Here is a 27,544-nt window from a genome sequence, read left to right as displayed (position 1 = left end):
GTTCCTTCTCTAAGGAATCAAAGACCTTCCAGAGGCTCCAATTAGCTTCCTCTTAGTTTCACTGGCCAGAGCTAGGTCCGTTGGCCACTCTGAGACACGACAGAGTCTAGGAAAGCAAGGCCCTCCATGTCTGCACTTCCCTGGCCTCAACCAACCAGGGATCGAGAATATTCAGGAAAAAAAATAACAATGCAAACAACAACAACAAAAAAAAACCTAGAAAACAGTATAACAACCATTTACACTGCATTTACATTATATTCAGTATCATAAGTTGCTAGAAACAATGTAACGTATAGTGAGGATGTGGACAGGCTATACTGTACAAATATTACTACCGCCATTTTAGAATATATAAGGGACTTGAGCATATGCAGATTTTGATATCCACAGAGGTCCTGGAACCAATTCCCCACAGACAATTAGGGATGACTATTTGGGAAAGGGGATCTGCTGACAAAAAACTGGGAAAAAGCAAAAGAAGTGAGGGGGGGAAAGGGTGAGGCAGTTAGCACAGTCTCCCACCCCTTGGACAAGGGAAAGGAGAAAAGACCTAATATTGGTTCACCACCTACTACATGCTAAGCATTACATATTTTACATACCTCAGCTCATATAATCCTTACACTGAGGACACTGAGTAAAATTACTGAGAGAAGTGATTAACCAAACTCTCAAGATAGATCCCATCTTAAGGCAAAGCCTCCACTTTGTGTTCTCCTCAGCTCCCATTAGGAGTGCTGAGAGATGAGAAAGTGCTTTTGCGAGTGCAGGACAGGCAGGGAGAGGATGCACCTCTCACCTTACCATAACCTGGCTCAGTGGGACACCGTTCACTTACATTATTTCATTTATACCAAAAAAGAGATACTATGTCAGTATTATGGGTGAAATTCTATAATGCAGACGATTGAGAAGTAGTGGGGCTGGGAATGGAACTGTGTGTTCATTTATTCATTTCCCCACAATATTGAACCCCTAGTATGTGTCAGGCACTGTGAAGCCAGACTCTCAGGTTGATTCCAGAACCCATGCACTCTCCAACCCCTCTACCTCTATTAGCTCCACTTTAGTGAGAGCTTCAGAAGGTTCCAGAGCTCACCCAAGATCACAGAGTTCCCATGAGCCAGAGCCAGCCTGGAGTCCAGGCACTCTGGCCCTAAAATCCAGGGCTGTTTCCCAGGCCTTCTCACAGGCTGTCTCCTTCCCACTCTTCCGCTTGTGCTTTTTGGACCCACTTGATGTTTCCCTGTGTCCATTGTTCAGCCTCTGCAGGCCTGTAAGACTGAAGGGAAAAACTGTTCTGAAGAGTAGAAAGAGATTTGGTGCCTACAGCATGAGATTCAGGATGCCAGAGCTATTTAGCCACTGAATTAACCAACCCTGGTACTCTCTAGCGTTTGGTCTTTTTGTTACATGAGATAACAAACTTTCTCTCTCATTGTTCAAGCCTGTTGAGTCAGATTTTACTGCATCCTAACACTTATGAAAATGTTAACCTCTCTAGACTACAGTTCTTACAGTCTGGGATACTCACTGAGGCACCTGCTTTGAAACATTTTTATTTCTTATTCTGACATCAAGCCGGTTCGTGGTGCTAAATCCTGGTCCTTTGATGAGATGGTCAGTTCTTAAAGAAGAGTCTTTGCCCTGATGTGGATTTGGAAGCCCTAGATTCAAGCCCAATTCCACTGCTAACTGGATCCATATAGTTGCCCTCTATCCTTCCAGGCTATATTGTTGCCTTGAGAGAGCTGCTTAGCCAAAGGGTACTAAGTGGACTTCATCTCTCATGCCAGCTCTCACTGGAACACAGTGTGGATCACTTTCATGGAGCATGCAAGAATATATGCTGTATGTTTCCATTTATATGAAGTTCAAGAACAGAAAAAAAACAGTCCACAGTGTTAGAAATCAGAATATTAATTACCTAGTGGGTAGGAGGACACTGACTAGAAAGTGGCATGAGGGACTTCCTAGGTGGATGAAAGTATTCTGTATTTTGTTTTCTGTGATGGTTACAAGGGTATATACCTTGTAAATAAATTTGTCAATATTTATCAAACGAATATCTAAGCTCTGTGCATGTTATATAAATTATGCCTCAGTTTCAAAAATGTTTTTAAGGAAAAAGTGGATTCTGAGATCACCTTCAGTTCAGCAATCAAGAATGCTGTGATTGATTACGGATGTCTGCCATAGGCACTGGGGAGGGTGAGAGATGTCAATACAAATGTCACACTTTTGCTATTCTTGTGCCTAAGCAATCATCCTCTGAGAGTTTCTACATCACTTAAGTGGCTTTAGTAACTCAGTCTACCTTACAGGATTGCAGTTGAGGTGAAAGTTCTGGCCAAGCACAGTGGCTCACGCCTGTAATCCCAGGCCAAGGTGGGTGGATCACGGGGTCAGGAGTTCAAGACCAGACTGACCAACATGGTGAAACCCTGTCTCTACTAAAAATACAAAAATTAGTCAGGCATGGTGGTGCATGCCTGTAATCCCAGCTACTCAGGAGGCTGAGACAGGAGAATATCTTGAACCCAGGAGGCGGAGGTTGCAGTGAGCTGAGGTCGCGCCACTGCACTCCAGCCTGGTGACAGAGCAAGAATCCATCTCAAAAAAAAAAAAAAAAGAAAAGAAAAGAAAATTCTATATATAATGTAAATTTCTAGTCAATTGTAAGATGTTACTATTCATATTTATTCCCCATGATGTCTTACACAGTGGCACTGACTTTGGCAGGTAGGTTCCCAGAAAATTCTCCCCAGCTTAAATGAAATGCATCAGAGCCAGATATTTTCAAAATGCCAGGCTCCCTGTGAACATGGATATGATTTGTCTGTCCCATTATTCATATTACAAACACTGAATGCCAATGCAGATTTGTGAGCTGGCTTTCCCATTATAGTACAGAACCATTTTTGAAGATACTAAAATGATTTCCACAGGCTGAACTAGGTAATGTGTTTTCTTCTGAAGCTTTTATCCTTTCCTAATGCTCTATCTCAAGATGGGGTCTGGTATATGTCATTTCTCCTTCTGCTTCCAACTGCAAGCCTGCAGGGGCCTTTCAGAGCTTTGCTCTGTGAGCTCTTGGTTTATGTCTATTAGCCAAGGCATCTGTTTTTGGTGCCTTCTGGCACCTTCTGGGAGTTTCCTGGGTTATTGATGAAGATTGTGCTAACCAGCCTGTATCACTGGGCGGCTCAGGGCCCAGCAGCTGTGCGGTTTCCTGACTGGTATCCCCACAGGGGGAGCAGGACAGAGCCTGGCAACCACACCTCCACTTCCGAAGCCAGCTGGAGAGCCAGGCCCAACGGCAGATCCAGCCAGGGCATTCAGCCAAGAGATACCTCCGAGGCCTCCTGCAGACTTGGCCCCCAGATGCCATGTACAGGCTCTGGTGTGCAGGTCAGTGGGGAAATGGGAGGGGGGCACACCCCAAACTGCGCTACCTCCCATTCTGGTGTGAGAGTGTGTTTTCCGTCAAGACCTAAAACACCAGGATTTCAAGCCCAATTCTGTGTTAAAACAAAGTCCCCACACTTGGTAGCTCACAAGCCTCTTTCACAGCTCCCACCCTTTGTCCTCTGGCGCATTTGCAGAGGGAGGGACAGCCTGAAGTCCTGCCTTCACTCCCACTCCTCCCCCTCAGCAGCCTCACATGCCACATCCAGGCCAGAACTTTCTTCCCCATCTTCTCCACTCAGAGACCCTCCAGTTCAACCTCCATCTTCTACAAGATAAGGAAAAAGAATCGCAGAGTAATTTGTCCAAGGTCATTTAGTCAAAAGCAGAGCTGGGACCAGAAGCCACATCCACCCTGCACCCCCAGTTCCACATTCTTCTCAACATTCCTTAGTTCCCCATCTGAGGTGATCCCATGTCCTCCCGGAAGTAAAATGTTAGGATTCTTCCTGTTAAAGATGGCGGTTCTCCAGCACAATCCATTAGGTGTGCGATGGACACCCTTCTGATGAACAGACCCTAAATGCACTCTGTAAATGCTTGAAAACAAAAATGGGAGGTGGCTGGGGATTAGAGTTGCCAGATTTAGCATGTACCCACCCCATCCCCTAACATACATAAACAGTTACACTTGCAATCTTCAGGACATACTACTATTAAAAAATTATTCATTGTTTATCTAAAATTCAAATTTTACTGGGACATCCTGTATTTTATTTGGCAAACCTGTTGGGGATGAGAAGAGTAAGCAGAGAATGTGCCAGTGCCCAGTCAGCTGTTCGCCATTTCTTCAGCAGCAGCAAACAGGCAGGACCAGAGAAAGACTGACTTTCTTCCTGCTTTATAGGCTTACCCTGAGAAGAGAAAACAATTCTCTCCCCCAGTAAGTGGTGACTTGAAGCAAAATGAAAGTTGTGGGCGTGTCCAGTCATTGGTTTTACTCCCAGGGCAGTTCCACAGTTATAGGCAGTTCCATTTACTTGACACTTGTGAGAAAGAGTCTCTTAACCAAAGAAGTGTTTCTCATTGGGTGGGGCAGAGGGCAGAGCAGGCCACTCTCCCATAGCCTAGGTCCAACATTCCCCAGAACGAAGACCCCTCCTAATCTCAAAAAATGTCTCTGAGTCCTCCATGGAGTATGGCTAAAACATGTGGTTTAAGAAAACACACCACACACACACACACACACACACACACACACACACACACACACACACACATTCTTGAGCTTCCTTGCCAAAGTCCCTCTTGAAGGTGAGACCCTCAAGCTGGAGGCTCAATGGCAAGAATCGAGTGTGAGCCCACCAGCCCAATGGCCCCTGCCACCTTCTTCCTGCACATCTCAGAGCTTCCCACTTTGTGATACTGATATATATATTCTCTGGGACTTCTTCTTTACACCCCTATGATTAATCCTCCCCACCCTTCAAGTCCACATCTTCTACAAAGTCTTTGCTGACAACTCAGTCATTATCAAGCTCCTTGTTTTCTGACCTTACATCACACTAACACTCAGAGCCATACAGAACACAAGAGAGCTCTGTCTCTCCGATAGACTATGAGTGCCTCCTTCTTTTTTTTTTTTTGAGATGGAGTCTCGCTGTGTCACCTAGGCTGGAGCACAGTGTTGCAATCTTGGCTCACTACAACCTCCCCCTCCCAGGTTCAAGTGATTCTCCTGCCTCAGCCTCTTGAGTAGCTGGGATTACAGGCACCTACCACAGCACTCAGCTAATTTTTCTATTTTTAGTAGAGACAGGGTTTCACCATGTTGGCCAGGCTGGTCTCGAACTCCTGGCCTCAGGTGATCTACCCATCTCAGCCTCCCAAAATGCTGGGATTACAGGTGTGAGCCACCACACCCAGCTGTGAGTGCCTTTTTAAAGGGCCAAAGTCTGGTTCTTCTGTATCTACTTCACTGGCCAAGGGGTGGGCCCAAAGGGAAGCCTTCAGTGAATACTTAGAGAATGACTAGACTGAGGAAGCTGCTGATCATGGGGCCTACAGAAACAAATAGGATACATCTACTACCATTGGATCTCCTTCTAAGGCAGGAGGAGCTTTTTGTCCCAAAGAAGCTGCCATGTTCCTTCCACCAGAGAGAGCCAGATCTTGGAAATGATGGGGTGGAGGAAGCACACATGTAGCACAGAGCCAGAAGCACCCAAGACACTGAACAGAGAAGACTCTATGGGTTCTATCTGATTTTTTAATCTCCCTCATCTTCTAATTGTCTTCCCTAATGGGCAATGTCCAAAGCCATGACTAGTGCAAGTAAGGAACCTTGTAGTTATTGCCAAGAACTCGAAGTTGGTATCCACTATTTCTATCAATACCTCCTGACCTACTCTTCAGGTTACATCAAGGATTCTGTGCTGCTCCAGGACAGTCAACTTAATGTACCAAAGAAGCTCAGGCCACAACAGGATCTTTCAGGTGTACCCCCAAAATACCATCTCCTGCCTGTCTTCCCTTCATGTTGGATTCAACAAGGAAAATCTTTTGAACAAGGTACATGTTGATTTACATGTTGATTTTATGGCCACTTCTCAGATATTTGGACTGTTAACACTTTAAAATGGAGTTTCCCAAAACGAGGTCTTGGGACTCTGGTTTGCATAGCCCTCAGTGTGTAAAATGAGCGGTTAGTGCAGACCAGTACTGTCCAATATAGTACTTTTTGCAGTGATGGAATGTTCCGTAAGTGCTGTTAAAAAAAGTGGCCATTAGCAACATGTGGCTATTGAGCACTTGAAATGTAGTAGTACAATAGTGAAACTGAGCTTTTTATGTTATTTTACATTAACTAATTTACATCTAAATATCCACATGCAGCTGATGGCTACTGTATTTGGCAGTACAGGTCTAGACTCTAGATTTTAGATGATTTCTTATATCTGTTCTGCTTTAATATTCCTTAATCCTGTGATTTTTGTGGCAATATAATGTGAAATATATACATAGGATTGGAGCCAGAAATGTGTATCAAAATGGCTGTTCTCTCACTAACTAGTGTAAGATCTTAAGCAAGTCACTTAACCTCTTTGAGCTTCTGTTTGCTCATCCCTCTAATGGGCACAATAAGATCTACATCATGGCTACACAGAAAATTCTTGTGAGCTACCTGTAAACTGTTTAGTACTATGGGAATTGACCCTGTCAATATTATTCTATGGAACTTGAAGCATTAAAAGAGCCAGAAGTTGCCTTTGGTAAGGGAGATGGGAGAAGACAACTGGGTAGCAGTAACAGGCAAAGGCGAGGGCCTTGGCTGGTAGCAGAGTTCTTGGGAAAATAAAAGAGCAAGAGCCCAACATAAGATTTTTGGCCAGGCTCAGTGGCTCATACCTGAGGCTCATGTTCTGGGAGGCCAGGGAGAGAAGATCACTTGAGGCTAGGAGTTTGAGACCAGCCTGGGCAATACGGTGAGATCCTATCTCTACAAAATGTTTAAAATTTTAGATGGGCGTGGTGGTACATGCCTTTCGTCCCAGCTACTGGGGAGACTGAGGCAAGAGGATCACTTGAGCCCAGGAGTTCAAGGCTGTGAGCAGTATGATGGCACTACTGCACCCCAGCCTGGGTGACAGAGTGAGACCCTGTCTCTAAAATATATATTTTTCAGAAACAATGGCAATATCTGAGCAAGTTCCATCCTTGGGGAAATGATCTGGTCAGGATAAGTAGAGAATCTGGTTTATTGAATGAATAGAGAAGAATATGGCAGGTTCTCAGAGCCTGGGGTCATTAAACATTTCAACTGACCACACATCTCACTTGAGTCTTGTTTTTTCTTTTTCTTTTTTTGTTTTTGTTTTAGAGACAAGCTCTTGTTCTTGCTCTGTCACCCAGGCTGAAGTGCAGCCATGTGATAACAGCTCACTGCAGCCTTGAATTCCTGGGCTCAAGCGATCCTCCCACCCAGCCTCCTAAGGAGCTGGAACTATAGGAGCACACCATCACACCCAGCTAATTTTTATATTTTTGTAGAGATGGGGTCTTGCCATGTTGCCCAGGCTGGTTTCAAACTTCGTTCTCAAGTGATCCTCCCACCTTGGCCTCCCAAAGTGCTGTGGTTACAGGCATGAGCCACTGTGCTCAGCCTCAGAGCTTTCATTTTATGGGTGGATTAACACTGCACACCTGAGGGATAAAGTGACTTTCCTAATTGATGCCATATACCAAGGAGCTGTCACAATCAGGCAGAAAACAAAGAGACCATATCGAACAGTGATTAAACATGTGGCCATTTGCACTGAATCCAAGCCACATAGCCACTCTGGGCCTTGGTTTCCTCGTTTTTAAAATGGAGATGACCATACCTATCTTTATCTCACAGAGTTGCATGTGGGAATTAAATGAGATAATGTATTAATAGAAGCTAGAACATACTAAGTGCTCAGTAAATTTTCATGATGCCTCCTTAGCTTGTGTTTTAAGCAAAATTACTAATTGTAATGCCCAACTGCCCATAATCACAGCAGCCAAAAAAATCTATTTTAAAAGAAGCAAAAATAGTTCAGTGGCTATAACTTGAATCCTGACTGATGTTTTCATTTGTTTGAACCTTATCTTCCACTGGCTTCCCACTCTTTGCCTGACACTTTATCTGAAGCAGCAGCAAAAGTCCCAGCTACAAATCCCATGTCCTCTAACACTGTGATGTTGGCCAAGTCACTTAAGCTCCCTGCATCTTCAGTTTGCACATCTGTAAAATGTAAATACTGAAGTCTGCATTCCTTCCTCCCTGGGTTGTTTGTGAAAAATCACAGGAAAGGACAGAGCTACTCCAATGCACATTATCTGGATTATCTGAATCCATATTTGAGATACAGAGAGACTAAGTTTTGCCATCTCCTTTCAACAACTGAAGTTTCCAATACTTTGCTTGCAAACCTGTTTCTATTAAGCACAGATAAATGAATCAGAAGATGATGTTTACTAAGAAAGGAATTCTTGTTTCCCCTTGCACTGACTGAGGCACAAATTCAAACTCACCTGGGATATCACCAAAGGAAACATTGTTTCTGTATCCCCCTACTCACAATGCCCCCACCCCAACTTAGATAACCAATATGTAAAACTGTTCAGGCTGGGCACGGTGGCTCATGCCTGTAATCCCAACACTTTGGGAGGCTGAGGCAGGTGGATCACTTGAGGTCAGCAGTTCAAGACCAGCCCAGCCAACATGGTGAAACCCCACCTCTATTAAAAATACAAAAATTAGCTGGGTATGCTGGTCCATGCCTGTAATCCCAGCTACTTGGGAGGCTGAGGCAGGAGAATCACTTGGACCTGGAGGTGGAGATTGCAGTGAGCCAAGATCATGCCACTGCACTCCAGCCTGGGCAACAGAGTGAGACTATGTCCCCCTACCCCACCAAAAAAAAAAAAAAAAAAAAAGACTATTCAGTAGGTAAGTGGCCACTAGGCTAGAATTTCACTTCCTCCAACCTCAGACATGCATCTGGTTCCAGGTGAATCTGACCAGGAAAGATGGACCTAGTTAGTGTCTGGTTTGACCCCAAGGAATCATTCTACAAAGACTCATTCTAGAATATCCCAGAAGGTCTTTAGTGCTGCAGTCTGTATGAAGTTGAGGTCCTCTTAGGAGCAGGCCTAATGTAGCCCCAAGTCACCTCATATTAATGAGTCCCCAGCCCATCAGACTTTAGTCTGGGCCACTAAAACCAGAGCAGACCCTGTAAACCTGAACCTGAGCCTGAGCCTGTATTTCTTCCACCAACACTCAGCCTCAGTTCACATCCAGCACAGCCGCCAGGAGCCAATGGGCAAAAGAAGGAGAATCAGATGATGATGTTTACTGAGAAAAAAAAAAAGGAGGGCAGGAGTAGCCCCACCTGTGGGCAATTGACTCTTGGCCCAATGACACCAAGGATGGAAATAATGAGGGGGAGCAGAGAAGGAAGTTGAGGCTGGCTGCTGGAGGCAGAGGAGGAGCAGCTCCCAGAAGTCTCATGCTCCATCACGCACAAGCCCCCGAAGCCTTCCAGAGCCCCTGGCTGAAAGACAACCCCACATTGTTCCATGGAGCCACATGCTGGAAATAAAGGTATTGCTAAAGCTTGGCTCCAAACAAGGAAGCTGTGCCAGACTGTTTCAGCAATAAATCTAGCTTGATAAAGTGATGAAAACAGCTGCAGGACCCCTTAAACCATTGATGAAAGATTCATTAACTATGTTGGAGTCATTTTTTGACTCAGATCCTTCCTGAGGGTTGCAGACAGGATAAGTTCAGAGAGCTAAACAGCAGTCCCACTCAGTGCGTTCAGCAGAGGCTTTTCCACAAGTAAAGAGCCAGGACACAGCCCAGGAATCCCAAGAGCTTGCTTCAGGCTGAGCCCTCCATGACAACAGAGCAGACTGCACGTCACGCCACCATAATCACACCACTGTCATCCACTAATCCCTCACAGTTTACAAAGGGAGACATTCATTATCTTATTTGAGTTCCGGATAACTCTACAAGGAAATAAGGGAAAGAAATCTGTATCCCCATTTTATAGATGGGGAAACTGTGTCCAAGAAATGAAGACTCGCCCCTGAGCCTCCTGAATGCTAGTGCAGCTGTTTCCAGAAACCTGGCTGCCACTTCCGAGGAGGCACCATCAGAAATACAGAAATAAGGGAGGAGGGAGAGCAAGGGAAGGCCTTGAGCACCTTCACTCAGAGAAGAGAAGCAAGAAGGGAGGCAGTTTGCAGGCAGCAAGAACACCATGTCCATTTCGGCGTGACAAGCTGACCCACTGTTCACCTTTGCAGGTCAACAGGGCCTGGATGAAGGGGAAGCTGAAGCTGCTGGACACCTGGACCAGGACCCTCTAGCTAAGAACCACGGCCGTCAGGGGACTCGCTTGCTACCACTCAGGAAGCAGCCCTGGCCAGAAGATGAAACACGGGCAGAAGTACCATTTATTTCATTTCTTTCTTTTTTTTCTTTTTTTGAGATACAGTCTCACTCTTTCACCCATTCTGGAGTACAATGGCATGATCTCGACTCACTACAACCTCCAACTCCCACGTTCAAATGATTCTCCTGCCTCAGCCTCCCATGTAGCTGAGACTACAGGCAAGCACCACCAGGCCTGGCTAACTTTTTGTGTTTTAGTAGAGATGGAGTTTCACCATGTTGCCCAGGCTGGTCTCGAACTCCTGAGCTCAGGCAATCTGCCCACCTCAGCCTCCCAAAGTGCTGGGATTACAGGCATAAGCCACCGCGCCTGGCCAGAGGTACCACTTCTAATGGGCTCTCCTCTATCATTGTTCTTGACTACAGAGAGGATTCTCTCTCCATTTGCCATTTCTTGAGAGCTCCAGAGAAGGGAAGATTACTTTGACCTTTTTGACCATCATTTCCCTGAAGTGTCACTTATGGAACTCTAGCATTACAAGGTGCTCCATTTTAAAAAGTTTTGGCCGGGTGCAGGGGCTCACACCTGTAATCCTAGCACTTTGGGAAACCAAAGCATGTGGATCACCTGAGGCCAGGAGTTCGAGACCAGCCTGGCCAACATGGCGAAACCCATCTCTACTAAAAATACAAAAATTAGCTAGACATGATGGCAGGCACCTGTAATCTCAGCTATTCAGGAGGCTGAGGCAGGAAAATTGCTTGAACCTAGGAGGAAGAGGTTGTAGTAAGCCAAGATCATGCCACTGCTCTCCAGCCTGGATGACAGAGCAAAACTCTGTCTCTAAATAAAGAAATAACAGTTTCATAGGCAAATATGCTGGAGAAGTGCTGCATACCTTCTCCTCCTGGAAAGTCACATGGGTAGTTAGATACAGAGGGCTTCAAGAAGCTCTGTAACATAGTCACCAGCTTAACTTGGTTAAACTCTAGGTTTTCCAAACTTATGTAACCACAGATTCTCCCCTGACTCTTTGCCCATCTTGGCAGCTGTTAATCTTGTTTGGAAAACAGCTATTGCCTTCGACTCAGAAAAGCCTTGGTTTGGGTCCTGCTTTTTGCTAGTTGTGATGAGCCTGTCCAAGAATCATAACTTTGAGCCTGAGTTAACCTCTTCTGTAAAATGGAGCTCTTATCATATGTCTCACAAGATTATTGTGAGGATTAAATGAGTTACAATGTAGAAACACTTTCTAAACTCTAAGGTGGGGTGTGTTGTGTGTACAAGGTAACAATTGTTCAGAGCAACATAGACATCTGCTCCCATCCTGAATAAACTCATTTGATTTACGAGAAGATTATATGCCAAGGAGAACAAGAGCCACAGAATGGAAAGGCAGAGGGAAGAAACACTTCTTCCTTTGGAGGGGGAGGGTGGCAGGATCTTGCTCTGTTGCCCAGGCTGGAGTGCAGAGGCACTAGCACAGTTCACTGCAGCCTTGACCTCCTGGGCTCAAGCAATTCTCCTGCCTCAGCTCCCTGAGTAGCTGGGACTACAGGTTTGTGCCGCCATGACTGGCTAATTTTTAAAAAAAAAATTTGTAGAGATGGGGTCTCACTATGTTGCATAGGCTGGTCTCAAATTCCTGAGCTCAAGCAGTCCTCCTGCCTCGGCCTCCCAAAGTGCTAGGATTACAAGTGTGAGCCACTGCCTTCAGCCTGAGAAACATTTCATGATGGATGAAGACACCAATACTAGCACTTTATTTTGATTTTTTAATCAAAATCTTTTAATTTTTTTCACAAGATAGCACTATCTGTCAGACATGGCTAAGTATCATTCTATCATTAATAATAAAATGTTTTATTGTAATAAACAGCATCAGGGAGCTTGCTGTTATAACCTTATTTTTCTTCCCAATCTGCAAAATAAATTTCATCCTTGAAACCACAAGCTTAGCTATAAGGACTTAACTGTTAAAGAAACCTGCTCTGCCCCTTTATGACAGCCTGTTTACAGGAATGTGTATCTGTCGTTCCCTAGGACACGTCAATAGAGCATCACCTTCGTTTACATGCTTCAAAGGAAAGCTACAATGAAAAGACACAGCAAACCTTCAGGAAGGCCTTTGGGCATGGCCACATGGATCACCCTTGGCTCCCGAGTGACAAATCACACATTACCTTCTGTGGAGGCACCTTCCCCAATAGGAAGCCAGATTTCAGTGGTAAGAGCCCAAATATCTTGCTCATTGATCTGGGAGAATCCAGTCATGCAGAGTTCATTTGAGGACACTGAGGCACCCCGAACATCACTTCCTTGTGCCACTCACCTTAGAAAATAAAAGCCAGGACAGGCGCAGTGGCTCATTCCTATAATCCCAGCACTTTGGGAGGCCACAGTGGGCAGATCACCTTAGGCTGGGAGTCTGAGACCAGCCTAACATGGAGAAACCCTGTATTTACTAAAAATACAAAATTATCCAGGTGAGGTGGCTCATGCCTGTAGTCCAAGATACTCAGGAGGCTTAGGCAGGAGAATCACTTGAACCCAGAAGGCAGAGGTTGCAGTGCGCTGAGATTGCGTCATTGCACTCCAGCCTGGGCAACAAGAGTGAAACTCTCTCTCAAAATAAAAAAAGAGAAAAGCCAGAATCTAGCTGGACATGGGAATGAGACTCTGGCAGGCACCTCTTTGCCTAGTGCTTAGCTGCGTCATTCAGAAATCACACTGTCTGGACTCAAGTTACCCCCACTTACAGTTGTGATTGTGGGCATATTAACCAATGTTGCTCAGTTTTCTCATCTGTAGAATGGGGATAATAATAACCCCATAAAGCTATTGTGGAAATTGAGTTAATGTATATGAAATATTCTACCTAATTCTTTCCCCATATTTAGAGCTCAATACATATTAATTATTATTGTCATCATTCTCTTCACCACCTGACTCATCCAACAAGTATTCAACCCAGATCAGGAGACTGAGGCTCCCTGAACCTGCCTCCCTCAAAGCTAGGGCTGTCCCAGTGCCCCAGCACTCTCCCTGCCTTTCTCCCCATTAACCACAACGTGATAAAAGTCAAAACTCAACATTCATCCCCATACCTGCAATTAATACATTCTCATTCTCATCTTGTGTTTAAAGATAAACAAAGGAACGTGAAACTCCACAAGGTCAGAATCGGCCACTTGTTACAGGAGCTTCCTGCTGAAAGATGCTTCTTCCCTCCTGTAGTAACTGCCACTGGCTCCGGAATAAACACCCCTGGAGAAGCGAAGAAGAAAAAGGTTGTACGTATATATATGTTTGTGCATACACGAGAGAGAGACAGGGACAGGGAGTGAGAGAGGTTAATCCCAACCTAGAAATAAGGTGACTCAAAAGAATGTCTCAAGAAAGAATTGGCCTCTCTAGCATCTGAGCTCACCAGGTGGAGCTGGGATAGAGCTGTAGTAATTTAATAAAGGTTGAAAATCGTGAAGCGCAAGGAATTTCAGCTGCCACCAATTCTACCTTAAAGCATGTGTTATTACGACACTCCCTAGCAGCAACAGAATCCTTTGATTTCTTAAGGGGCTGGGGATTATCTGTAAACGTATCAAAGAACAGAATCTGAGTTTATAAGCAGTAAACCCCCTTCAGATTCAAAATGCTGGAGATCTTGAAACGAGCAGCAGTTTGGCTCTACTGAAGGTCTACCACCTTTGAAAATGCAGGGGAAATTTTCCAAGTTTATCAACCTCCTTCAGGGGCCAATTACACCTTCTTTTTTAGAGATGTCCTTGTCTGTCTCTGGCCCGGTCCTGCCTTGCAGTTCTATGTGGGTCTTTATTCAGTGTTTGGAGGCACAATGATAAATGGGGACAAGCAAGGGATCCAGAATGTTCTGCCCATAGTAGCTATGGGAACGTGAGCAGGTCACTCACATGCTCTGAGCACAGTGACTTTATCTGTGTATACAGATAATGATGTCAACCTTTCAGGGATAGTAGAAGGATGAGAAGAGATGAGGTGCTTTTAGAAGAGCATGTTGTATCTGACTGTGACCTACAGCAATGTTGATTAATGGTAGGGATTCATGTCATCTGAAGTGGCCCTGAAGCAGCCATGGGCACTCCAGGTGGTGCTGGTACCAGTGAGGGAGGTTGTTTGCAGTCTGTTCAAGATTTTCTCAGATTTTCTGTCTCTGCATTCATCTAAACCTTTCCATCCACACCAGAAAGGCCTCGTCTTCCCAGGTTCCTTTGGTGCAGAAGGGAACAGCAGGCCTGACCTACCAAGCTCACCACAAGCTCAAGGAAAGCCCTCAACTTCACTCCTGGGTCAGCCCAAAACTGAGCCAGGCAAAGAGGAAAGGAGTTCCTTCCCTCAACCCATGCATATGGTTTCATAGAGGAAGGCAATATTTTCCACCATATTAAAACTCTGTAAATTTTTAATTAGGATAAAGAAATTAAGTCTTGGCTTGTCAGCCATACCTCACACAAATCATTTGAGTTTCCACATTGATTTCTCAATGCAAACCTTGTCAAACAAAATGCACAAGGTCAGTATTCAAAAGAGGGCAGTTGGTGGGCAGCCGGCACCTGGACAGTGAAGGTCTCCAGGAACATAAAGATCCTATGTGCGTGTGTTTGGTTAATCATTTTCTTAATGTCTCAAAATTATAAATATTAGCCTGCATAGATTTGGCTGAATTTCCTTCCTCAATCAACTTTAAATACATAGGTTGCTTATGTATGCTTCTGATCTTATTTTTTCTTTTTGAGTACTAAAAAGGAGATACCAGAAGGGTATCTGACTTCCCAGATTTGTTTGGACCAGGAGCAAACAGCAGGCCTGATGCTTTTATTTTTCCTCCTATGAAACTGAACTCCTGAAACTAGCACATGTATACATTTCGTAGAGCCAACTTCATATGTTAAAAGTTGCAAACTAAAAGGAGAAATCTTCAGCAACCTCCGAATAATTGGAAACAGGAGGCTCTTACTAGTACCCCAGTGAATCCCTCATACACACACAGACACACACACACTTTTGGGGGGCAGAAAAAAAACTGGACCAAATTAATTGCTGATTCTGACACACAGCAATTCTTTGTCAGTTATATTCATATTCGATAAGTATGAAAAAGCCTCAATTTTTCTGCTAGTGGCTAAATGCTAATGAGAGGAGAGTCTACTCTCAAAGAAATAAGGAAATAATCCTAGTTTCGAACATATTATAATTGCATATATTAGCTCATTAATCCTTACAACAACCTTATGAGGTAGATAGTATGATTACTCCTATTTTACAGGGGAAGAAATTGTGGCTTAGAGAGCTTAGATAAGGTCAGCAATTACAAATGCTCTTTCCTGCCCCTTCTTAGGGGAAACCTTGCTCAAACAATGTTCTGCACCTTGCTTTGTCCCTTAACAACATATGCTGAGATTTCTCCCAATCAGTACAAAGAGGTCTCAGCTATGTCATTTTAGTCTGGCTCAGTTTCCCCAGCTGCAAGAAAAAGAAAGACTATATATCCTCCCAAAGGCCCTTAAACTGAGCATGTTTATAATTCTCAGATGAATCCCAGTCAGGACTAACAGGAGCATATGCTGGATCCCAGGAGACCGAGTGGCACCACTGAAGTCAGATACCGGCTCCCAGTTGGATTAGCTTACCTCTCTCAGCAGCTCCTGGTGCAAAAGATACAATAAGAGACAGTATCATTTGCCCCTGCAGGCAGCAGGGTTTGGATACCTGCCATGTTCGTTTTGTTTTTAAATTTTCTCCAGGCACCAAAGGCTTTGAAATTACCTCCTATCTCAGAAGAATCACCCAGAGTCTTGGAGCCCCTGAAGAGCCAATTTAAAACCAATGAGCCCCCAACAGAGCTCTTCATCTTCCCAGTGGAGATTCATTACCACACCCGACACCCTCTAAAAGAAAAAGCCCACAGAAGAGGTAGGTCCCGCGTGAATGGATGCTCCTGAGAGCCTGGGATGGGGGGGTCCTGCCAATTCTACATGCTCCTACATCATGGCTGACCTTCCCTATGGTCATCCCCTTCAGAGAATAATTTTTAAAGAAGGAAAAAGGATAAAATCTAGAAGATCTCTTCTGATCATATTCAATTGGATTTTTTAAATATTTATTATACCCTTCATTAAGCAATATATTTTATTAAGCTGTGGAAGAGAAAGGAAGACAGGTATATACATAAATAAGTCCAACACACCATAGGTGTTATAAAAGGGCAAGAATTTTTCAGGCAGCTTACAAAAAACTAAATATATAAAACAAGACAACTAAAATTGACATCGAAAAAAAGTGGTCAAAAGGAGTAGAGAAATAGATGTTATCAGATATCTGAGATGAATTCATGGTTTGAAGTAAGCACTGGATTTAGCTGAGTTTCCTGGCAGCCAAGGTAAAAAGGACACTTGAAAATCTTTGCATCTTCATTTTATAAAAGAAAGATAAAAGTTCATCTAAAAAGTCATTTTTCTGATTTTGAATTAAGTTATTATGTAAGGGATGACCTCTACAATCTTTGCTAGGGCAGAGATTATGTGCTTCTAAGTGAAGTTCTAAGAGAATATGAGCAAGGGAGATCAATTCCAATTGGGGATGTGGGCTTTTTAGGGGAGGCTTCTGAGTGACTTCTCACCCTGTGTCGCAAGGAGAAACTCTGACCTTCCTGTCATTCCACAGTACTCTTGTTTAAGACACATTCTTGCTCTGGGGACTTCTCTGGAATCTCTGAGGGAAAAGGTATCCTAGTTTTGACAGGGGTTCTAGTCTGAGTTTTCTAGAGACTGTCACTGGCTTCTTAGAGAGTTTGATTCCTAAGAATCACACCAGACAGCCATTTTGTTCTAAAGCTGTTTGGACTTCTCACTAGAAAAAAGAACACCTAACGGTCGAACTTAAAAGACCAATGGAAGGGGGCATGAAGGAACTTTCTGGGGTGATAAAAATGTTCTCACTCTGAGTTGGTTTTGCAGATTATACATTTGTCAAAACTCACTGAACTGTACACTTAAGATCTGTACAATTCACTATATGTAGATTTTACTATACCAAAAAAAATTACTCCACTCCTTAAAAAAAAATCAACAACACACTGTTTTTAAATGTAGGTCTTATTATTCAGGTGTGGTGAGGCCAAGAGATAAGGAGACAGTTGGCACTGAAAAGTTAGTTTGTTACGCACAGCTCCCAAGAGGAGGAGGCATGCCACACCATGCAGGGCCACATGGGGGTGCAACAGCCTCCAGGAGGCAGAAGGCAGGGAGCACAGGCAAGACATTGTACTGTGGTTTTTGTAGAAGGAATATGGACAAGGCAGAGCAAGCAAGCTAAGCAGATTTAGAATTGTCTAGTTTGCATCATTCAGCCAGCTCTATTGCATAGGGGCTGTCCCTTGCTGTCTGGTACTGGTCCTCTGATCATTACAGCAGGTGTATAGTAGCCTGGGAATGTAAGAGTTCGATAAAAGAGGCCGCTGGGGGTTAGGAACTCTGGGTTGGTTGGAGTGCATATGACAAATATGTTCCCAGGTATGTCATTTACTGTCTCTAGGAATCGGCCAGCCCTGGGAGGGACAGTCAGGTCCCAGATGTCAAAGCATCAGAATAAAAAGATAATACAAAGAGAGATAAGACTATTCATAAGATTGGGTTAGATCTCATTATTTTCCATGATGACCCTGATAGGAAGGTAAGGAAAAACACCAGGCCATCATGAACCAGATTCTTAAAGCCAGATGCACTGAGCTTGCCAACACACTGACAATGAAACATAGGAATTGGGTACAAAGAAAGTGAATCCAGCTGGGCGCGGTGGCTCACGCCTGTAATCCCAGCACTTTGGAAGGCTGAGGCAGGTGGATCATGGGGTCAGGAGTTCAAGATCAGCCTGGCCAAGATGGTGAAACCCCATCTCTCCTAAAAATGCGAAAAATTTAGCCAGGCGTGGTGGCAGGCGCCTGTAATCCCAGCTACTCGGGAGGCTGAGGCAGAGAACTGCTTGAACCTGGGAGGTGGAGGCTGCAGTAAGCCAAGATTGTGCCACTGCACTTCAGCCTGGGCAACAGAGCGGCGGGGGGGAAAAGTGAATCCATGGAGTTCTTCCCTCATTTACGTGTCATGAGGACTCTCATTTAAAAAGCATCAGAAGCCTAACTAAAATTGTGTTAAGCAAAAACAAAGGAAAGGAAAGGGAAAAAAGGAAGGAAAGATGGAAGGGAGGAAGACAGGAAGGGAGGGAGGAAGGAGGGGGGAGGGAGGGGAAAGAGAGAGGGAGAGAGGGGAGGGAGGAAAGGGATGGGAAGGGAGACAGGGAAGGAAGGGAAGGAAGGAAGGGAAGGAGGAGAGGAGGAGAGGGGGAAGGAAGGGAGGAAGGGAGGAAAACAGGAAGGAAGGAAGGAAGGAAGGAAGGAAGGAAGGAAGGAGGGAAGGAGGGAAGGAGGGAGGGAGGGAGGGAGGGAGGGAGGGAAGGAAGGAAGGAAGGAATTTGTTCATGCAAGAATCAGGTAACTGCAGGACCAGCTGAATTCAGGCCTCGGAAAATATGTGTGCAATACTTGTCTCTCAACTCTGTTAGTTTTTCCTCTCAAGCAGGCTCTTACAATCAGGTGATAAAGATGTCTTCTTGCAATTCCATGCTAATTTCCTTCCTGTTAACCTTTATAGAAAGGATATGCCTCTTAAAAGCTCTTGCAAAGTGCAGAAATCACCCGATTGACTGGGCTTGGGTCATGTGCCCACCTCGGAAGCAATCTCTGTGGCTAAGGCAATGAGGTACTCATGCCAGGCTTCAGTTCCATGCCCCTCTCTGGAATCAGCAAGTGGACACTGCTCCACCCAAACCACATGGTGTGAGCAGGGGAGGGATAGGTCCCCAAAAGAAGAGACATTAGGCAAAAACAACAGACCCCTGCTATAACTTGGTTTCTTCTCTGTCTCCTAGGTGCTCTACACCCTGAGTCAGAGCCAGAAATAAGCGAAGAGGCCAGGCCTGTGTGGAAACTGCCCCTGAAGCATGCATCCTTAGAAAAGCCAAGGGAGCTAACGGTGCATCTCCCGGTGGATACAGGCAGGGACTCACTTTCGCCTCCAGGTAGCTCCTCCCTCCCTCCAGCATCCCTCGGGAACCTCACTCGGAAGGGAAGCAAGGCAAGACACACAAGGGTCCACAGCCAAGGAAAAGGAGGCTGGAAGGGAGGTTAGTTCACCGGCACCCACTGAAAGATGGCCTTTGTTCAGACAGCAGCTGCCTTCACCAAAGTGAAGTGTCCAACTCACCAACTACTTACTCCCTAATTCATTCACTACTAAGTTACTCACTACTAATATCCCTAACTTACTACTTATATTTTCTGATTGCAGATGTAAAACAGCATCAAGTGCCAGGCAAGGTGGCTCACGCCTATAATCCCAACACTTTGGGAGGCTGAGGTGGGCAGATCACGAGGTCAGGAGTTCAAGACCAGCCTGGCCAACACGGTGAAACCTCGTCTCGACTAAAAATACAAAAAATTAGCCAGGCACAGTGGCAGGTGCTTGTAATCCCAGCTACTCAGGAGGCTGAGGCAGGAGAATCGCTTGATCCTGGGAGGCGGAGGTTGCAGTGAGCCGAAATCACGCCATTGCACTCCAGCCTGGTGACAGTGCAAGACTCTGTCTCAAAAAAAAAAAAACAGCATCAAACTTACCAAAAATTTGCTGCATGCCTTATAATTTGTCCTGTATTTTTAAACAATGAAATGTAATTTCTAATCTGTTTATAAACATGTATCTATTCATTAAAAAGTCTATAGTATTGGCAGGATGCGGTGGCTTATGCTAGCAATCCCAGCACTTTGGGAGGCTGAGGCAGGTGGGATTCACTTGAGGTCAGGAGTGCTCAGCTTGGCCAACATGGCGAAACCCATTCACTACTAAAAATACAAAAAATTAGCCAGGCGTGGTGACAACATGCCTGTAATCCCTGCTACTCGGGTGGCTGAGGCACAAGCATCACTTGAACCTGGGAGGCAGAGGTTGCAGGGAGCCAAGATTCTGCCACTGTATTCCAGCCTGGGCAACAGAGCAAGACCCTGTCTAAAAAAAAAAAAAAAAGTCCATAATATTGATAAAAGTATTCACTCCAATTTCCACGACATGTGGACATTTGAAATTATACACATGGGTACATCTAAGTGTTTGTGTTTATGTGTTAGATAGGTTGGAAGTAACAGGCCATATTCAGAAAGCTCTCTATTTTCAGAAGACTGAGTCTCCTTTCCAAAAGGCATGTGCGAGATGACAATATCACAGATGTCAATGATCTCTGACTACTGGTATCAGAAATAAGCGGATGCACATTAGTGTATATGGAGTTCCTCCTCTGTGCCAGGCACTCTTAGTTTTTATATGTATTCTCTCAGGTACTCCTCACAACAACCCTCTCCTCCTTTTACAGATCAGAAAATGGCAACCCTCAGAGACACGTAATTGTTTGATGTCACATAACTATAAGTGGAGTGGAGCTCACTAGGATTGGAATCTCACTAGGATTGGAGTTCAGGGCTTCTAATGTCAGAACCCACATTCTAACTCATCATACTACATTCCCTTTCAAAATAAACCCAACATAGTGACTTTTCTAACTAATACCCAAAAAAATAAAAAAGAATAAAAGAATTAACCAAATAATGAACGTAAGTCAGGATGTTCTCAAAACATTTAGGTTCTGAGAATGTCCTTTGATTACTGAGGCAGAGGCTTATTTGGTCTCTCTCTTAAGTGGGAGTTAATTATCCTAAAGACTTTAGTGATTCCTTTTTTAAAAATCTAAATATGGGCAATGATCACTCTGCAAACAGAGAAAAAAGCACCTTTCTACTTGTGAGCTACAACACCAGGTGTGCAGCCAGAGCCACAAGACAAACGACACCAGCGAATTTCACCTTCCATACTGTTCATCTTCCACTGTACTAAAACTTGTCCCTCCTCTGCCACTCTGCCAGGAGGAAACTGGTTTCAGAAGCCCCTTGGCATAAATTATGCATGTGACTGAACCTGGGAATAGGGCAGAAAGAAAGGGATCTAGAGAGGCAGTTTGAGCCAAGCATGGTGATTCACGCCTGTAATCCCAGCACTTCAGGAGGCCGAGGCGGGTGGATCACCTGAGGTCAGGAGTTACAGACCAGCCTGACCAACATGGTAAAACCCCATCTCTACTAAAAATACAAAAATTAGCTGGGTGTGGTGGCGCATGCCTATAATCCCAGCTACTTGGGAGGCTGAGGCAGGAGAATCGCTTGAACTCAGGAGGTGGAGGTTGTAGTGAGCCAAGATCGTGCCATAGCACTCCAGCCTAGGCAACAAGATTGAGACCCCACCTTAAAAAAAAAAAAAAGAGAAAGAAAGAAAAAGAAAAGAAAGCAAACACTGATGTAATAGTACTTTCTAATTTCTAATTCATAGTCACAGTTCTCTATTTATACTAATAAATACAGAAATGTGACTATAGTTCCTTGTAGCTTTTTTTTCCAACCTAGGATTCAACCTCAGGATCATGTATTACATTTAGTGGTCCCTCTCATTAGAATTTTTTCATCTAGAAGAGTTCCTTAGTTTTGTTTTTCATGACATCGACATTTTTGAAGAAGACAGACCAGTTGCTTTGCAGAATTATCTTCATTTGGATTTTTCTATTTCCTAATAATGAGATTCATCTCAGACATTTTGGGCAGGAAAATCAGAGAGGTGATGTTGTGTCCTTCTCAGCCCATCATAGGGATGCAAAATGTCAGTTTGTTTCATTGTAGGTGATGTTAAATTTTATTACTTGGTTAAAGGTGATGTCTGCCCCATTTCCCCATGTAAAGACACTTTGCCTCTTTTTAATGAATAAGTAGTCTGTGATAATTTGAGACCACATGAAGCCAACATTTAAACCCAAATATTAATAGCAATTGTTGTTTTAAATGTGAAATAAAGACCACTCTCTCGGAAAGAGGTGAAGCCAAGGCCTCAGTCACTTAGGTTTCTGGGTTTCAGCCTTCCTAGAGCAGGCCCTGTTGGTGTTAGAGGAGAAAACAGAGGGAGAGGGTAGTGTGCTTTATGGAACGCTACCATCAATCCTGATACCCTCTGACTTCCATCTGGAAGGTAGCACCTTGTACTTTAACCCTGAGGAGGGAATGTGATCATTGACTCTGCCTGGCAAAACTGCTTTGTGATCAGAAATCTGTATCCAACAATCTCATCAGCTTTAAAGCTGAGATCTCCCTAGTCATAGCCTTCAGACTGGGGGTGGAAGCAGTTGGCAGCCTCTCCAGTCCTCCTTACATCTCAGGATTTCATCCACAAAATGAGAATAAAAACAATCACCACTCAGTTCCCCCCAGTTCTTGGCAATTTTCCAAATGAACTGCCATGATTCTAGCCAAGAGTCATGTCATTTTGGCCATGGGAGAGAGCAGGTCCCTGCTGCTAAGCAAGACTGGAAAAGTGAGACAACCTGAGAATGAGTGGAATAAAGCATCTTGGTGTTAGGATGATTTATTAATAATAATAAACCACTCTGGTTTCTCCCTTCTAGGCACAATACACTGACCAGCTCTTCGTGGCAGTCTTTACAGAGGTCCATCAACCAAGTTAGAAGAGAGTTTCCTTCTCCTTCCTGCTGATTTCATTTTCTTACACAGGCTTTTTCCCCTTTTGTTTTTAAAGATGATGATGCCCCGCCCCAAAATGTGACCTCACCACTGGATCTTCTACCCCCGATTAAAGGAAAAAAAAGTCCTGCAAGCCAGAAGGGACTGGACAGCCCTAGGACATCAGGCTACAGCAGCCCCCCAAGTCTACCGAATGTGAGAGCACCCAGGAAGGCACTGCCAGCAGGTCAAGGTAATCATTCCCAGCGTGTATGGATGCCCCCCCATTGGCCTGTATGTTGCTCATTTCCAGGGCCGTGTGGCTGCTGTGATGTAAGTTTTCTAAAAGGCACTCCATTGGAAAGGGGTAATCAACACTGTTTCCGATGAGTCGGTGGGATTAATGTTCTCCGTGCATATTCCTAAAGGGTCAGTACATGTTTTAAGTACTGCACCCACGTGTACTGCCATGCTGTTTTGTGCTTTCCTCACTCCTGGCAGCAGCATTTGATGACATAGCTCCCTGCGCTTCAGCGGGAGGCATGCTACTGGATTTACTAGGCATACTCCACACTGAGCCATAGCCCTTGCCCCATGAGGCAAGAGAGCCCGATGACACTGCCAGCAAAAGAGTCCTCAGACAGAAGTCAACTCCAGCCAGGGTAGAGCCTGTTCATGGATAGGGAAGGATGCTGATTTCTGTAGTAGGGTGAGTCAGGGCAAGGCCATTCCCTCTAGGATTTAGCCCCACTAAAAGTGCTTATCCTTAAGGAGCGGATAGTCAAGGAGGTGAGTAAGACGCTTATACAGAGCAATAATGCAAGGACAGTGCAACAGCAGCCCTGGGCTTCCATCTAAAATAAAGGTAGCTCATAGAGCAAAAATTGCTAAGAGCCCAAGTTACCTCTGAAAATCCCTGGGAGGGTGCCACGCTGGAGACTGAGACCATTTTCAGGAACATGTGGTCCAGGCAGCTGTTTCTCCTTCGTTCAAGGCGTGGGCTGCTTTCTCAGTTTGAGCACCAGATGAAGATGACATGTGTTTGGGGGACAGACTGTATAAAGAGGTATCTCTGTTAACAGCAGAATCACACTCAGGGCTGCAAGAAACTCACACTTTGAGAGGCACATGGGAACAGAGCGCCATCACAGAGGCAACAGATTTCACATCTTTCATTTCGTGATCACTCAGAGACAGAATGCCTCAGTATTTAAATCAGTCTCGCTTGCTCTCTCTCCCCCCCAGCCCAGCACACCCCCATCTCATTCTCTCCCCAAAGCATATATAGTTGAATTCTTTAAGCATAAATTAAATTCACAGATTAATAGTTCCATTCTGTGTTTGCAGCTCCTGTTTCAGGCTGAGATGGCCACAATTAAAACCCTTCCTTCCCAACGCTCTCTATCCCTAGAGACGTTGTTTTCACCTAGAAATCATTCCAGGGTTGGAACCTCTCTTTCACAATCCCCTCCCTTCTATACTTATGTGGCAGCAATGCCCTTTTGATACAAATGAACCAAACTTGGTGTACTGTTATGTCCCCACCTGGGGCATTCCTAGGAAGTTGCCTGGCCTGGGACAAATCACAGCAAATGGATACTCACACCTACTTTAGACATCCTTATAAAGGGAGAATCTGGTGAAAATAGAATGCCAGGCAGGACCAGGACTGTGACAAGAGAGCAGCCTGAAGCCTCAAGTGTGTGTGTTGGGTGTGTGCATGTGTGTAAGTGAATGTGTGTGGGATGTGTGCTTATATGCCCATGAGTACGTGTGCTTGTGTGCATGCATGCACAACTGTGAGTGTGTCATTGTGCACCTCCATATATGTATGTCTGCATATGCACATGCATGTCTATATATTCAGTCCTATGAATGTGTCATGTTCATGTATGTCATTGTTCATGTGTGCAGCTGTGTGTGCAAACTTGTCCTGTGAGTGTGTACATATGTGTGTGCCCGTGTGAATATGTCAGTGTGTATGTTTGTAAGTGTGCATGTGTATGTGTGCACTCCTTAGCATCCACTCTAGCCGGTGTTCTGCTAGTCCAGGTAGCTGGACTCCTGGCCTCTTAGTCTTGGAAAAGGGGAAGGTAAATGTAGTATAATATGAATAAATGTGGTCTGCCCCTGGTTTCTATTCCTAAGCTAAAACTGGAATTTTCTGAATGATGGTAGTATCTTTTGTTATTCACAAGTCCCTTTGAAAACACTTGAGTTTATGCTAATGAGGTGACATAGGGTAACACCTGTAGGTAGCCTTCTGATGGGGCCAGTGACCAGAAGGACCAAGTGATAAGAGGATTTGAAGACTGGAGCTGCTAGCCACAACCTCCAGGAAAGGGGAGGGGGCACTGGAGATCAAGCTCTTTATTAGCTGTTGAAAGATCAAGCTCTTTATTAGCTTTTATAACCTGAGTTGAAAAGCTTCTGCTGAGCACGTCTAGGTGCTGGGAGGGCAGCAGGCCCAGGGAGGGCACGGAATCCCTGCACATCCTCCCCACGCCTTGCCCATCTCTTCATCTGACTGTTCACTATATCCTTTCTAATGTCCTTTAAAAATAAGCCAGAAAAAGCCGGTCGCGGTGGCTCACACCTGTAATCCCAGCACTTTGGGAGGCTGAGGCAGGTGGATCACTTGAGGCCAGGAGTTCAAGACTAGCCTGGCCAACAAGGTGAAACCCTGTCTCTTTAAAAATAAATAAATAAATAAGCCAGAAAATATAAGTTAAGTGTTTCCCTGAGTTCTGTGAGCTGTCCTACCAAATTGTTGAACCCAAGGAAAGGGATGATTGCGGGAGGCCCAATTTATAGCTGGTTGGTCAGAAGTCCAGGTCACAATCTGGGACTTGCAATTGGCACCTGAAGTTGGGGGGCAATCTGTGGACTGAGCCCTGCCCTGTGGAATCTGACACCATCTCCAAGTAGAGAGCATCAGAACTGAATTAAATTATAGGACAACCGTTGGCATCTGCTGGAGAATTGTTTGGCATGGGGGAACCCCCACAATCTAGTACCAGGAATGTTCTGGGTTGAGAATTGGAATTAGAGTTGGGGAAAAATTACTTGGTTTTTTTTTTTTTTTTTTTTTGAGACAGAGTTTCACTCTTGTTGCCCAGGCTGAACTGTAGTGGTGCGATATTGGCTCACCACAACCTCTGCCTCCTGGGTTCAAGCAATTCTCCTGCCTCAGCCTTGAAGTAGCTGGACTACAGGTGCATGCCACCATGCCTGGCTAATTTTTTTTGTATTTTCAGTAGAGACAGGATTTCTCTATGTTGGTCAGGCTGGTCTCGAACTCCTGACCTCAGATGATTTGCCCACCTCGGCCTCCCAAAGTGCTGGGATTACAGGCATGAGTCACTGTGCCTGGCCATGACTTGTTTTTTACTTTTATAGTCAGGTTATAAAAACACCTTCAATCTTTCTAAGTAACTAGGGAGACAGTATCCTCCTCCTTGACCTGAGCCTCTGGCATCACCAAGCCATCCCAGTATTTCATCTAGAGGATATGGCCATGTATGCTGAGTACTGAACAGGGCAGTAGAGGCAGGAAGCAGGAAACCCTGTGTCCAGCGGCAGAACTGTATATAGCTGGAGGAAGGGGCTCCCTTTCCTTCACACAGAGTGCCCCTCTCTCTGAGCCCAGCCCCTGAGATAGCCAGGCTCTCCCAAAGACATGATGTAGGCAAGTGGCAGCCCCTCCCTGTTCACCCCACCTTGACCCTTGGAAGCCAGGGCCTGAATAACAGCCCCACTCTGCTGAGTCCCAGGAGTAGGGCTCACCCTATACTCTGGTGGGCACCCAAGCACACAGGTATCTATGGGTGTGTGCCTGCAGGGGACTAGGGTAACACGGCCTAGGTTCAGTCTGTCTCCCTCACCAGCATTCTGCTGACAGCGCCTATGCTTGTGCTTATTTTCAAGATTCCAGCAACCCCACACTGGGACACTTCTTGCTGGGTCCAGATGGAGAAAAAGTCTGCGCATCCCTCCCAGGGTCTACCCAGACTGAGGTGTTTCCATCCGGTAAAGGTAAGCTAACACATTCCAGGGCAGCCTTGGTTTTTGTTTTTGTTTTGGTTTTTTTGGTTTTTTTTCCCAAAGGAGAAGATGTTACCTACAGCTTCCAAATTTTCCCAGCAGCAGAGACATCATTAAAAACAGACGTGAGTCAGCCAATTTCTCCCCTTTCACCAACACAGAGGTGCTTCTGTCACTCAGATACAATGATCCAATGTTTGCATAACAAGTTTACTCTTGCTAGGGCATTTGGAGAGAGAAGTTCCAATGGAATGGCTTGGAAGAGGTCTGATGTGCCGCACTGATGCCTTGATGAGAATGATAAGTCCTCCTGGTATTTGCCCAAACTAAACACTGCCTTTCTCTTCTTTCCAACCACCCTGCCGAGGTGGAGGTGGCTAATTGGTAATCCAACCAGGTACCCTTGTTATGAGCATTGGTTCATCCCTGTGAATCATCTGGCTCCTGACAGACAGCAAGGCAGTTTCCAAAAACCCTTCTGGCATGTTCACTTTTTAGAAAAGAGATGCTGACTCTGGGCAAT

General features: G+C 44.9%; 1 protein-coding gene across 1 annotated transcript in view; it reads left to right on the top strand.

The window, feature by feature from the left end:
* The window catches only part of KIAA2012 (KIAA2012 ortholog), a 127,858-nt gene that overhangs the window by 16,116 nt on the left and 84,198 nt on the right, over positions 1 to 27,544 (top strand). The window contains exons 3-11 of the mRNA XM_032278637.1: positions 3,255 to 3,414; positions 5,827 to 5,982; positions 10,255 to 10,397; positions 12,387 to 12,570; positions 13,491 to 13,633; positions 16,124 to 16,292; positions 19,302 to 19,451; positions 23,054 to 23,230; positions 26,905 to 27,012. Of these exons, the coding sequence (XP_032134528.1) occupies positions 3,255 to 3,414; positions 5,827 to 5,982; positions 10,255 to 10,397; positions 12,387 to 12,570; positions 13,491 to 13,633; positions 16,124 to 16,292; positions 19,302 to 19,451; positions 23,054 to 23,230; positions 26,905 to 27,012 (1,390 nt within the window). The remainder of the gene's footprint in view (positions 1 to 3,254; positions 3,415 to 5,826; positions 5,983 to 10,254; positions 10,398 to 12,386; positions 12,571 to 13,490; positions 13,634 to 16,123; positions 16,293 to 19,301; positions 19,452 to 23,053; positions 23,231 to 26,904; positions 27,013 to 27,544) is intronic.

The sequence above is a fragment of the Sapajus apella genome, unplaced genomic scaffold (genome assembly GCF_009761245.1).
Source record: "Sapajus apella isolate SASKATOON/1434 unplaced genomic scaffold, GSC_monkey_1.0 scaffold10, whole genome shotgun sequence".
In the NCBI taxonomy this organism is placed as follows: domain Eukaryota; kingdom Metazoa; phylum Chordata; class Mammalia; order Primates; family Cebidae; genus Sapajus; species Sapajus apella.
Note: the sequence above shows the minus strand (reverse complement) of the source record. Positions and strands in the feature narration are given on the sequence as shown.